Source organism: Euleptes europaea, chromosome 5 (genome assembly GCF_029931775.1).
Source record: "Euleptes europaea isolate rEulEur1 chromosome 5, rEulEur1.hap1, whole genome shotgun sequence".
Taxonomy (NCBI): Eukaryota; Metazoa; Chordata; class Lepidosauria; order Squamata; family Sphaerodactylidae; genus Euleptes; species Euleptes europaea.
This window is the reverse complement of record NC_079316.1, coordinates 106,548,261-106,562,501: the sequence shown is the minus strand read 5'-3', so window position 1 is coordinate 106,562,501 and position 14,241 is coordinate 106,548,261. Positions and strand designations below refer to the sequence as shown.

At 48.3% G+C, this 14,241-nt stretch overlaps 1 protein-coding gene across 1 annotated transcript; it reads left to right on the top strand.

Annotated features, from left to right (window-relative positions):
• Positions 1-2,296: 2,296 nt before the first annotated feature.
• On the top strand, positions 2,297-13,925 carry LOC130478138 (DPY30 domain-containing protein 1-like). Its single transcript, XM_056850266.1, has 4 exons — positions 2,297-2,457; positions 10,849-10,971; positions 12,086-12,196; positions 13,593-13,925. The coding sequence occupies exons 1-4, from the start codon at positions 2,311-2,313 to the stop codon at positions 13,923-13,925; spliced, it is 714 nt and encodes a 237-aa protein (XP_056706244.1). The 5' UTR covers positions 2,297-2,310.
• Positions 13,926-14,241: the final 316 nt, after the last annotated feature.

The following is a 14,241-nucleotide window of genomic DNA, read 5'->3' as shown; positions in this document are numbered from 1 at the left end:
TTGCCAACTCCAGGCTAGGAAATTCCTGGAGATTTGGGGGGGGGGGTGGAGCCTGGGGAGGGATCTCCACAGGATGAAGTGCCATAGAGCCCACCTTCCAAGGCAACCGTTTTATTTAGGGGAGCTCATCTCTGGTGCCTGGAGATCAGTTGTAATTCCAGGAGAACTTAGGGTTGCCAGCCTCCAGGTGGTGAAAACTCAAAATATGTACTCGTAGAAAGCTCAGTAAAGCAGCTACAACACAGATGGTACATTGCTAAATAGGATATATTAAGAGGAGCAAGCCTCTAAAAGACAAGAGCAACAAGGGACAAAGTCCAATAAATACAGACACAGTTCTAACATCCAAATAATCAGGTAAGAGTTACAAAAAACAACAGGATTTTTAGGTGTTAAGTCCGTCTGGACTTAATGGAAGAATAAATTTCTTATTCCTAGAACTGTTTTACAAGCATACGGAAGCACTTGAAGCTTGAAAAAATCTGTGAAATGGGGACTCTACCGGAAGCCCATTGCGTTTGAAACTTACTCCGTTGCTTTGTGTGATATTCATTCGTGTACCTTCTCGTCGTGAGCGCCTTGGCGCCCAAAAATCCCGTTGTTTTTTGTAACTCTCACCTGATTATTTGGATGTTAGAACTGTGTCTGTATTTATTGGACTTTGTCCCTTGTTGCTCTTGTCTTTTAGAGGCTTGCTCCTCTTAATAAATCCTATTTAGCAATGTACCATCTGTGTTGTAGCTGCTTTATTGAGCTTTCTACGAGTACATCTTTTGAGTTTCCATTCTCCTTTGTGTACTTGTTGCCTGCTTTTGATTACTGGCCTCCAGGTGGTGGCTGGAGATCTCCTGCTATTACAACTGATCTCCAGGCGACAGAGATCAGTTCCCCTGGAGAAAATGGTCGCTCTGAAAAGTGGACTGTATTGCATTATACACCACAGATGTCCCTCCCCTCCTCAAACCCCGCCCTCCTCAGGCTCCACCCCCCCAATTCTCCAGGTATTTCTCAACCTGAAGCTGGCAACCCTGGGAGAGCTCCAGGCCCCACCTGGAGGTTGGCAAGGCTATGGGAGGTATAATCTGTAAATGGCATTGATAGTTGTCTGAAATATTTATTCTTTACTTCAATAGCTGGCACAACCATAGGGTCTAAATTAATGTTAAGGTCTAGGAGCTTTGGATAGGGAGATAGTTACTTGTTTTGTTAACTATTTTTTTGTGCTCTGTTGTTGTTTTTCCTGCAAAGAACCTCTTCTCTGTGTATATTGCAGCCTTACAAGTTTGAGCCACTAAAAGGTAGTGTCTGTTTTGAAGAAGAGTTGGTTTTTATACCCAGCTTTTCTCTACCTTTAAGGAGTCTCAAAATGGCTTACAATCTCCTTCCCTTCCTCTTCCCACAATAGACACCTTGTGAGGTAGGCAGGGCTGAGAGAGTTCGGAGAGAACTGTGACTAGCCCAAGGCCACCCAGTAGGCTGTATGTGGAGGAGTGGGGACTCAAACTCAGTTCGCCAGATTAGAGTCCACCGTTCTGAACCACTACACCATGCTGGCTCTCCAGCAGGGTCGGTTCTTGGATGGGAGACCATCAAGGAAGGCTCCGCAGAGAGAGGCAATGGCAAACCACCTCTGCTTCTCACTTGCCTTAAAAAGCCCCTTGCTGGGGTCGCTGTAAGTCAGCTGTGACTTGACAGCATTTGTATACATAATACACCTTGAGACTCAACCAGAAAGGCAGGCTATAAAGCAATAAATAAACAAAGAACTGTGCATCAAAAGACAAGTAATATTCAGGCCACCTGAAAACCTGCCATTACAACCCACAAAGAAACTAAATTGCAGTCCTAAACAGCATTACACCTAGGGTTGCCAGGTCCCTCTTCACCACCGGTGGGAGGTTTTTGGGGTGGAGCCTGAGGAAGGTGGGGTTTGGGGAGGGGAGCGACTTCAATGCCATAGCATCCAATGGCCAAAGTAGCCATTTTCTCCAGAGGATCTGATCTCTATCACCTGGAGATCAGTTGTAATAGCAGGAGATCTCCAGCTACTACTTGGAGGTTGGCAACCCTAATTACACCAATCAAAGTCTTATTGACTTCTCTGGATTTAGAAGGGTTTAACTCTGGTTAGGATCAGAATACAGGCTTGGGCATTATTTTGAAATGATGCCCATTTTATCTTTGTTTTTGTTTTTTTAAATGCCGTTTTGTCTCATTTTAAAAGAAGCTATTTCATTGGCTTGTTAGGAATTAATTTAATAAAGCGGGAGCCAATCCAGTGCATCGTATTAGTGCAGAGTTTGGGACAAGATGGATGTACAGTATCTCAAGGAATGCCTCGGGCAATGCTTAGTCGAGGGACTTGCTCAAGTTGCAGAACGTCAGCCGGCGGACCCCATCAATTTCCTGGCGTGCTGGATTTACAGATACAAGATAAATTTAAATGAAGAAGAAAAGGTACCACAACTCTTAGATCTATCGATCTATCTTCTATCTTCCATCTATCTTCCATCTTCCATCTATCTGTCAGGCTGACTTTTGGATTCTCCATTTGCCTCCAGCTTCAAGGTTGCTTATCAGGAACAGCCTCCAGCTGGCATGGCTTCTCAGGCTGTGGGAGCCTTGTGGGAGCCTAGTAGTTTGAACAGTGTTATCATGATATGACTGTACTGTCTGTTTTTCTCCATATAACCAAGTGTACACCCTTCCCCCTTCGTTCCTGCCTTTTGATTTCTAAGCTCTGCATACCTGTTACCAATAAACCAACTCTTTTGGACTATCTGTCTCTTGATGTGGATATTGGACTTTCAGTGGAAACAAGTGCTTACACTATCTTCTATCTTCCGTCTATCTTCTATCTTCCGTCTATCTTCTATCTTCCGTCTATCTTCTATCTATCTTCCATCTATCTTCCATTCGAATACTCGCGTTTTTATATACCTATATTATATAGATGTCACACCTGTGACAGGTAAAACATGCTTTTTTGAAAAACAGCGCCATCTGTTGGACGTAAAAGCAACACACGCTATCTTCTTAGATGCACCAGGAGGAACTGGTAAAACGTTCCTAATTAGACTGATTCTGGCAGCAATGCGATCCCAAAATGACATAGCCTTAGCTCTTGCGTCGTCTGGAATAGCTGCGACATTGCTACCAGGTGGAAGAACTGCTCATTCCGCTTTGAAATTGCCATTGAACATGCAATTCATTGAAACTCCCACGTGCAACATTTCCAAAGCATCTGGCATGGGGAAAGTATTGCAGAAATGCAAACTTATTGTTTGGAATGAATGCACAATGGCGCACAAGAAATCGCTCGAGGCTCTTGATCGATCATTGCAAGATTTGCGTGGAAACATCAGACCATTTGGGAATGCATTAATATTGCTTGCAGGAGATTTCAGGCAAACTGTGAGGGTCTCTGTCTTTGTGTCTCTGCTTTCCATCACCTGCTGTGTTATCAGTGAACTCGTAAAAGCAGTTCACACCTTCTGGTCTCAGGCGCCAGGCCTGATGGCCCATGTATCTTCCCCCCCCCCCGCTGTTCTTCCTGCCAGTACTCCCTCAGGCCGATGCGGCCTTGGAAGTGTGATAGCCGCCCAGACTTCCTGGGATCTGTCTGATGTTTTGTATTATGCCAAGCTTGTAACTTCCCATAACAATAAGTGTGAACCCCAGAGCCCCAGTGCCCTGGAGTCAATATATTCTGTAAACCCGTATAGCCCCTCACTTGCAACTTTCTACCTGTGCCTGTCTCATCTCCTGAAGGCTTCAATAAATCGATTGTTTCTGTATCAACGTCTGAGCAACTGATTTGGAGAAGCAAACTCAGAGAGGGGGATCTCTCACATTAAGTTGCAAGTCCTTGCCTCTCGGACTGCAGCTGTACCGCTTTGGACAGAATGTCAGCCGACGAGGACACCACCCCTAACCCCGATGCCCCCAAGGAACCGGACGAGCCGGAGAAGCCGGACCCTAAAGAGGAGGGAGCCAAGCCAAAGAAACCGAAGGGTCGCGCCCCCGACCAAGATCGGGACGGACGTCCCCGGGGGCTCACTTATTGGCTGGACTCTCCCAAGGGCTGGTCGCTCTCGCGGACTGCGGCGAAGGATCGCCGGTTGGCCTTCCCCAGCACGGGACTCGAAGGGGACCCGGCCCGCAAAGAGGCCCTCATGGAGGAAGAACGAAAACAGTGGCAGGAAGACCGCCGGGCTATGCAGGAGCAGATGGAGATCATGCAACGCGTAATGGGTGAGATGGCCACGACCCTAGATGCGCTGAAATTGCAACCTCCAGCCGGTGCTCCCCCAGACGGGGCGCCAGTAGTTCCGCCCGCAACCCCTGCCCCCCCGGCCCGTCGGGACCTGAAAGTCACGTATGACGGGTCGGGAGACCAGTTGACCTTTTTTATGGTCCAAGTAGACATTTTTATGCGGGAACAAGGCCGAACCTTCGTTTCTGAGGAGTCCCGGGTGCAGTACGTGGCTTCCTTACTGCAAGGGGAGGCGGCTGCCTGGATGGTGTTGCAGTATGAACTCCGCTCGCCGGTGCTGCGAACCCTGGACGAGTTCATGGTAGCACTCCGAAACCGTTTTGAGGACCCGACTCTAGGTGAGCGGGCTAAAGCCTCCCTGATGCAACTGCGCCAAGGGACTAAGTCGGTGGCGCAGTATGCAAGTGAGTTCCAGTCACTGGCTAGCCGAATTCTGGACTGGAGTGAGGCTACCTTGGTACAATGTTTCAGGGAGGGTCTCAACCCAGACCTCCAACATTGGGCCTTCATGCAAGGGAACCCCCCGGATGTGGAAGGTTGGGTTCGCCATGCTGCTGACATCGAGAATCGCAAACAACTCCTGAACTTGTCCAAGCAACGGATTGGGCGAGACCCCAGGCCCCGGGGTGACCGTGGCCGGGAACTCCGGCAAGGGGGTGGCGGGGTCCTCTCGGCCGCGGAACGCCGCAAGCGGTTCGAGGCCGGCGTCTGCCTGATCTGCGGGGGAAAGGGTCACTTTGCATCGCAATGCCCCTCTCGCTCAGGCCGTCCGACCCCTCCCCGCCAAACCCAGGCCGAGCCGACGAAACCGGCCGCCGACAGCCAGCCTCGCCGCAGAAGTGGACCACTGAGCCGGCGCTCCGGCGCACCCTCCGCTCTCCACGCACGTCCCCAGGATGGGGCATCCGACTCTACGGTCCCATCGGGGTCCCGGATTACAAATACCGTCTTTGATTCGGACGGCTCCCCGGAGGCCACTACCCCGTCCCCCTCTTCCAGCGAGGAGGAAGAGTGGGAACAGCCGGCAAAAAACGCCGTCGGTCTGCTGTAGAGGGGGCTCCGCAGCAGACCGTCCCTATCGTTGTGCAAGGAGCTCCACCGATGGTAAGCGCCCAAGAGGACAATGTATTTGTGCGTGTCCATCTGTCCCTACCCAAAGGGGGCCCCCCGTTAGAGGTCCCCGCGTTGGTCGACTCGGGGTGTGCCCGCACCATGATAAATGAGGAAACTGCCAAGAAGTTGGGTGTCCGGCGCAAGCGGCTTCCGGGACCCCTCCGTTTTTCCCAAATGGACGGGAGTGACTTTAAACGGGGCCCGGTGACCCACAGAACTGCAGCCGTGATTATGTCCGTGGGGGAACATTGGGAACGGTTGTATTTCACTATCGCCCCTATTGTAACCCCTGTGGTGTTAGGGATGAACTGGTTAAGGGGGCACAATCCCTCCATTGATTGGGTTAAACGGGTGCTTTCCTTCCCCGAAAACCCCTGTGGGGACAAGGAACGGGTACTCAGGACTCCAGCCGCCGCACTGGTAGGGTCCCCCGCCCCAGTCTCTCCTCAATTACCCTCTGAGTACTCGCAATTTACTGATGTTTTTGATGTTAGAGAGTGCGACGAACTGCCTCCCCACAGAGAAACGGACTGTGCCATCGAGATTGTAGGGGAAGGCAAACTGTCTAAGGGAAAGGTTTACCCCATGAGCCCTAGTGAAAAGACAGTGTTGCGAGACTATCTGGATGTCAATCTGGCGAGGGGTTTCATACGCCCCTCCAAGGCTCCTTATTCAGCCCCAGCTTTCTTTGTAAAGAAAAAGACGGGAGATTTAAGACTGTGTATTGACTTTCGCAGACTGAACGCAGTCACCCAGTCTAATGCTTACCCCCTCCCTCTTATTCCTGACCTTCTAGCACAATTAAAGGAGGGCCGAATCTTCACCAAACTGGACTTGGTAGAAGCCTACCACCGCATTCGCATCAAAGAAGGAGACGAACCCAAAACGGCCTTTTCCAGTTGTTTTGGGATGTTTGAGTACCTAGTCATGCCGTTCGGACTTTCGGGGGCTCCGAGTGTCTTTATGCAATTAATTAATGAGGTTTTGCATGATTTGCTGTTTCGGGGGGTGGTGGTATTTCTCGATGACATCCTTATTTACTCTGAAACCATGGAAGACCATGTACGCCTAGTGCGAGAGGTGCTCCAGCGGCTGCGGGAGCACAAACTGTATGCTAAGGTGTCCAAATGTGAATTCCACCAACCCTCCATTACATTTCTGGGGTATGTGATCTCCCACCAAGGGTTGGAAATGGACCCCGCCAAGGTCCAGGCAGTGCGGGACTGGGAACCCCCCACTACCCGCCGCCAACTTCAGCAGTTTTTGGGGTTTGCCAATTTTTACCGGAACTTCATTCCTAACTTTGCCCAAGTTGCGCTTCCCCTCACTGCCCTGTTGCGTACCAAGGACAAGGGGGCTAGCGCCGCGCTTCCCTCAGCCCGTTTGCAATGGTCCCCCCAGTGCCAGCTAGCTTTTGAACGTTTGAAGCTACTTTTTTCATCCGAACCCGTTTTGGCTCACCCAGATTGCACCAAGCCTTTTGTGGTGCAAGTGGATGCCTCGGATGTAGCCATGGGCGGGGCCCTATTGCAGAGGGATGAGGGGGGACGGTTGAGACCATGCGCCTACTTCTCCAAGAAGTTTTCCCAGTCTGAAATCAACTGGGCCATTTGGGAGAAGGAGGCAGCAGCGGTCAAACATGCCCTTACCATATGGCGACACTTCTTGGAAGGGGCCGAACTGCCATTCGAAGTGTGTACCGATCACAAGAATCTTGAGGCCCTCAAGGGGGCTAGAAAACTCAATGCCAAACAGGTTCGGTGGGCCCAATTTTTCGCTAAGTTCCGGTTTACTCTCAGACATGTCCCTGGCAAAGAAAATGCCCTAGCCGACGCTTTGTCACGACTTCCCCAGTATCGCAACGATTTCGATCGCCCAGTCGACTCCCTGTTCACTCCCGAGCAGCGAGGGGAAGTTCCTAGCTTAGCCGTCACCACCCGGTCCCAAGCCCGACCACCGGAGACCCCCCCTACACTCAAAGGCATCCCGGAAGCCTTCCAACAGCGACTCCGGGACGCCTCCTTGCAGGAGGAGGAGCATCATCTCCTCCCCACTGGTCTGGAACGTACCAACACTTGGTGGGTGCAAGGGGGGAAACTGTACGTCCCCTCCTCTCTTCGCAAGGAAGTATTGGGACTTGTACATGGTGCCAGGCTAGCGGGTCATTTTGGTTTCATAAAAACGCTTCACCTGGTTCGAAGACAATTCTGGTGGCCCGGTATGAGATCTGATGTAGAGTTGTATGTGCGCAGCTGCCCCACCTGCGCCACAGCCAAGAAACGGATGGGAAAACCCCCAGGGCTTCTCAAACCGCTTGAGAGCCCCTCCCGTCCCTGGGAAGTCATCGCCATGGATTTTATCACCGACCTACCTCCGAGTCGGGGAAAAACGGTTCTTTGGGTTATCACAGACCTCTTTTCCAAACAGGTTCACTTCGTTCCATGTGCAGGCCTTCCTTCAGCCCAGGGCTTAGCTAAACTGTTCATCACACACGTCCTCAGGCTACACTCGATCCCGAGGAAGGTCCTCTCCGACCGGGGGGTCCAGTTTGTTGCCAAATTCTGGCGGGCCTTCCTAAAGTTAATGGGAGTGGAAGAGCAGGGCCTTTCTTCCGCCTATCACCCCCAAACGGATGGTCAAACAGAACGAGTAAATGCGGTGGTAGAATGTTATTTGCGTTGCTATGTAAATTTCCACCAGGACGACTGGGTCGACCTGCTGCCATTTGCCGAATATGCGTATAACAATGCGCCTCATTCCTCTACCGGCTTTAGTCCCTTCCAAGTTATATACGGGACGGATTTCGGCCCTTTCGGTTCTGCCCCCGTCTCGCCAGAGCTCCAGTCTACCCCTGACCTTCAGGAGTGGATTCAGGTGGTTAAATCCACCTGGCCATGGTTGCTCAAAAATCTGGAAAGGGCAAAAAGCAAGTACAAGGAACAAGCAGACAAACACCGGTCTCCGGGATGGGAACTCAAGGTGGGGGAGCAAGTCTATCTGTCCACCAAAAACCTCCGCTCTCTTCGCCCCTGCAAAAAACTGAGCGACCGTTATGTGGGACCTTTCCCCATTACCAGAGTAATCAACGAGGTTACTGTGGAACTGGACCTCCCAAAAACTCTGAAAGGAGTCCATCCAGTCTTTCATATAAGCCTCCTCAAACCCTATGTGGCAGCCCCCCAGTTCCACCCCCCTCCCGCACACGAGATTCCTACCGTAGTAGGAGGGGACACCCATTTGGAAATATCCAAGGTTTTAGACTCCAAATGGAAGAAAGGGAAACTGTTTTACTTTGTTCGCTGGAAAAACCTTGGCTCCGCTCATGACGAATGGGTGGCCGCACCCCACATGGCGGCTCCTCGCTTAGTCCGGGAATTCCACCTTGCTTATCCCGATAAGCCTCGTCCTCTCGGGGACCCCGGGGGGGGGCCTTAAGGGGGGCAGAATGTGAGGGTCTCTGTCTTTGTGTCTCTGCTTTCCATCACCTGCTGTGTTATCAGTGAACTCGTAAAAGCAGTTCACACCTTCTGGTCTCAGGCGCCAGGCCTGATGGCCCATGTATCTTCCCCCCCCCCGCTGTTCTTCCTGCCAGTACTCCCTCAGGCCGATGCGGCCTTGGAAGTGTGATAGCCGCCCAGACTTCCTGGGATCTGTCTGATGTTTTGTATTATGCCAAGCTTGTAACTTCCCATAACAATAAGTGTGAACCCCAGTGCCCCAGTGCCCTGGAGTCAATATATTCTGTAAACCCGTATAGCCCCTCACTTGCAACTTTCTACCTGTGCCTGTCTCATCTCCTGAAGGCTTCAATAAATCGATTGTTTCTGTATCAACGTCTGAGCAACTGATTTGGAGAAGCAAACTCAGAGAGGGGGATCTCTCACATAAACATTACCTGTAATTCCTCGATCGACACCAGCTGACAAAATAAATGCTTGCCTGAAATACTCTACTTTGTGGCGACACGTAAAGACGTTAAAATGAACTACAAATATGCATGTCCAGCTGCAAAATGATCGATCAGCTTAGATATTCTCACATCAATTGCTGGAAATTGGGAACGGAAAAGTTCCGTTCTGACCTCAGGATGAATTTCATTGCCTCATAACTTCAGCAATTTAGTGACGTCAAAACAAGAATTGGTTGAAAAAGTATTTCCCAATATTCAAACCAATTATAAGAATCACAATTGGCTGAGTGAACGAGCTATTCTTGCGGCCAAGAACAAAGACGTCTACGAACTTAAAAATATTATTCAGTCTCACATTCAAAGCGAAGCAGTCACATACAAGTCCGTCAACACTGTTGTGGAAGCAGATGAAGCGGTTAATTATCCAACAGAATTTTTGAATTCACTCGATCTGCCAGGGATGCCACCGCACGTACTGCAATTGAAAATCGGCGTGCCAATTATGTTGCAAGATATCAACCAGCCAAAGCTTTGCAACGGCACGTGGCTTCCAGTAAAAAAATTCATGAGCAACGTCGTAGAAGCAACAATCTTGACAGGGCCTTTCAAAGGTGCAGATGTCCTCATTCCTCGCATTCCTATAATTCCAACGGATATGCCATTTCAATTTAAGAGATTGCAATTCCCAATTCGATTGGCGTTTGCAATCACCATCAACAAAGCTCAGGGGCAATCTTTCGAATTGTGCGGTTTAGATCTAGACACGGAGTGCTTCTCACATGGACAATAAGATGTTGCGTGTTGTAGTCAGCAAACCAGACATTCTCTATATCTGCACAGACAATGGGACAACAAAAAATATTGTATACCCACAAGCATTGTGAAATTACACATATTAGAAACGTGCGCTTTCTGTTTTCTTTCTTTTCCATTTCACCAGACTGGGCCACAGCAACGCGTGGCCAGGTACCGCTAGTTATTATTATAATAATAAATACATTGATGAAATCAACTTCCTTAAACCTGAGTTCATCTTTTTCCTAATCTGCCGGGGTCACGTGTTTGTTCTAGTGGAAAATAGAGAGGGTAGAGGAATGGTTGGTTAAAGTAAAAGAAATGTATGTATTAATTAAGCTAACAACACATCAGGAAAATGGTGATACAATGAGCCTAGATGAGCTATGGTTACGCACTGTAAATAAAATGGAAAATCTTATAATCAAGGGTGAGAAAGGACAATGTGCTGCGATGACAGTCTAGGTATTTTATAGAGGATTAAACCATATATTTGGTGTGGTATTATGAATGAGGATATTGAAATAACCTGTAATATAGAAATTTGGTTAAATATTTTTTTAAGTTTACATATATATGTTGTATTTTAAATTATGATTGATGTATGTTTTTTTGTTTTATTTTGCTGCTGTTTATTTTATTGAATAAATAATTTTTAGAAATTATAATAATAATAAATACATTGATGAAATCAACTTCCTTAAACCTGAGTTCATCTTTTTCCTAATCTGCCGGGGTCACGTGTTTGTTCTAGCGGAAAACAGAGAGGGTCCAACTGGAATGGGAACGGAAAGAAGCCCTGGCAGAACTAGAGAGGATAGAAAGGCTGAAAGCAGAAGAACTCCGGACAGCCCAGAAATATAAACAACAGCAAAAGGTTAGAATGTTAAACTAAATTTGCAACTTTTAAAAAATAATTTATTATCATTATCATCATCATCAGTAGTACTAATATTTACTATATCTTACTGCATTTTATTTTTATTTCAGCTTTTATAGATTTGTTTATTGACCTTATTGTTAACAGAATTATACAAGTGGCTAAACGGTTTTACTATTTTCATGAATTACCATATATACTCGGGTATAAGCCGACCCGAGTATAAGCCGAGGTGCCTAATTTCACCCCAAAAATGGGGAAAAATTAGGCACCCACGTATAAGCCAAGGGAGAAATGCACCCCCTCCCCCCCCTGCAGGCTTACCTGACCGGGCTCCAGGCGCGCAGGCAGGCGGTGGCGGCGGCCCCCTCCCTGTGCGCAGGAGGCCCCGCAGGGTCAGCTGGCAAGCGGGAGGACCGGCCTGGGTGAGGTGGGGTGGGTGGGGGGGAGAGGTGGGGGGGAAAAACTGCCGCCGCCCAGCAGAAGGCGCGATCGCGCAAAAGGCGCGATGGGGTGGGGTGGGAAGAAACCGCCGCCGCTGCGCAGAAGGCACGATCGGGTGGGGTGGGGAAGAAGCCGCCACCGTGCAGAAGGCGCGATCGGGTGGGGTGGGGGGAGAAGGCGGGACAGCCCGCTCATCAGCTGGCTGGCGAGAGCGCACTGGGAGAGGGTCCGGCAGGCGAGTTACCGTATTGACCCGAGTATAAGCCGAGGTGAGTTTTTTAAGCCAAAAATCATGGCTAAAAAAACTCGGCTTATACTCGAGTATATACGGTAGTCTTTCGTGTTGTTTTACTGAAAATTGCTTTTGTCTTCACTTGAATGTTTTATATATATGAATATGTATTTTCTGGTCAATGACTGTAATAACAATAAAAGTAACGTAATATGGATGTTGTCATATTGAATGTAGCGCCCCTTCTCATGTAACCTTGCCCCACCAAGAGAAAAAAAGATGTAACGTATGAATAGATTTGGAGAATCATTAGAATGGTAGTGTTGAAAGAGTGCCCCCAAAAAGAGGTCCATCTCTTTCCGTGGCCCTTAAAACCAAAAAAGTGAACTGTGGTTGCCTTCCATTCATTCTTGTCTAAAATTTTGTTTGGGAAAGGCCTTTACGGAGCAATCTCCCGAGAAAAAGGCGACTATCGACTTACCCGAGAAGTGTGGAGCACCAAATTTGCCTACTGTGGTGGAAATCGACGAGAGCCATTTAAACGAGGTATGTAACAAATGTATGTGTGTGTGTATGACTGGCCCAAGGTCACCTGGCAAGCTTCCATGGCAGAGCAGGGATTTGAACTTAGGTCTCCCAAATCTTAGTCCAACACACTACCCGCTACTCTACGCTGACTGTTTCTATAGAGTCAACCTTTTTAATTGTTATCAAAAAGTAACTAGTCCCGTTTCCTAGGCTGTCAAGTATTTGCTTTCCTTGTATCAAGTGACTAAGCACTCTAGAAAGTTCATATTTACTCATTCCCTTTCATCGTAGAAGATTCCAAAAGGATTTAGCTCTGGTTAGACCTCACCTAGAGTACTGTGTTCAGTTTTGGGCACCGCAATTTAAGAAAGATGTAGAGAAACTGGTACGTGTCCAGAGGAGGGCAACAAAGATGGTGAGGGGTCTGGAGACCAAGCCCTATGAGGAAAAGTTGAAGGAGCTGGGTATATTTAGCATGAAGAGGAGAAGACTGAGAGGGGACATGATAACCATCTTCAAGTACTTGAAGGGGTGTCATATAGAGGATGGTGCCGAGTTGTTGTCTGTTTCCCCAGAAGGTTGGACCAAAACCAACAGGTTGAAATTAAATCAAAAGAGTTTCCGTCTAGACATTAGGATGAACTTTCTGACAGTTAGAGCGGTTCCTCAGTGGAACAGGCTTCCTCTGGAGGTGGTGAACTCTCCTTCTTTGGAGGTTTTGAAGCAGAGGCTAGATGGCCGTCTGTCAGCAGTGCTCAAAAAGGGCAAGAGTCCAGTAGCACCTTAAAGACTAACAAAAATATTTTCTGGTAGGGTATGTGAATTGTCAGCAGTGCTGATTCTGTGAACTTAGGCAGGTCAATGCGAGGTAGAGCAGGCAGATTTGTGTCTAGGTTTGGCTCTCGTGGCCCTTTCTTACATGCCCAGGGAAATGCTGATCACCACTTTGGGGTAGGAAGCAATTTTCCTCCAGGCCAGATTGGCCAGGGATCCTGGAGGGGGGTTGCCCTCTCCTGGGCGTGGAGTGGGTGTCAATGGGTGTGTGTGTGGGGTGGGGAGGTAGTGATGAATTTCCTGCATTGTGCAAGGGGTTGGACTGGATGACCCCAGTGGTACCTTCCAACTCTATGATTCATTTTCACGCAACAGCAATCCTTGATCAAAGTAGGGCAATTCCTCCCTCTTTCCCTGCTCTTGTTCTGACTATATACTTTTGTATAAAATAAGATGTGTCCATTATTACAATACTTGGATGTTATTTTCTTTTTGCGCCAACTTCTCTGGTTTATCTCAGCAACAGCCGAGCTGCTTGTACAAGCGTTTTATTAAGTCACCCATAGCCAAACATAATTTCAAAAAAAGAATATTTTTGTGGCGGTGTGCTCAGGTGTATGCATTTCTTTCTCACTGATAGAAAAGGGAAGAAGGGAAAGATGGGAACCTTCCAGGAGAAAATGAAACAACTGAATTCAAGCAAGAGGCATTGGCAGGTGTACTGGATCCAGGTGAATTAAACATCGCAAAGAATGAATTGCAGGAGACGCTTCAGGGGGTAAGTGACACTGTAACTCTCCAGGAAGCCCTGACCGATCCCATTCTGGAGGAAGATCTTCACCAGATTTCAGACGACGGAGGAGACACCCAGTCCGAACATCCAGAAGAAAGCGAGAACGAACATGATATACAAACCAGAGATGATACTCCACATGAAGAATACAAATCTAGTCATGATCTGAATTCAGAATAATTCTACAATCCCACTCCTGTTAACTTAGTGGGACTTACTTCTGAGTAAAAGAGTGTTCATAGGATTGCAGCCTAAAACTGAAAAAAGGGGTGGCCCTTAGGATTAGCTTTTCCTGCCCATGGCATTTTCTAATATGTGTGGAGACATTTCTTTGCATCTTAGCTGGTCCAGTACAGGTTGAGTATCTGTTATCCAGACTGCCTGGGACCAGAAGCGGTCCGTATTTTGGATCTTTCCATATTTTGGAATTTTTGCATATACATTAAAGAGATACCTTGGGGATGGGACCCAAGTCTAAACACGAAATTCATTGTTG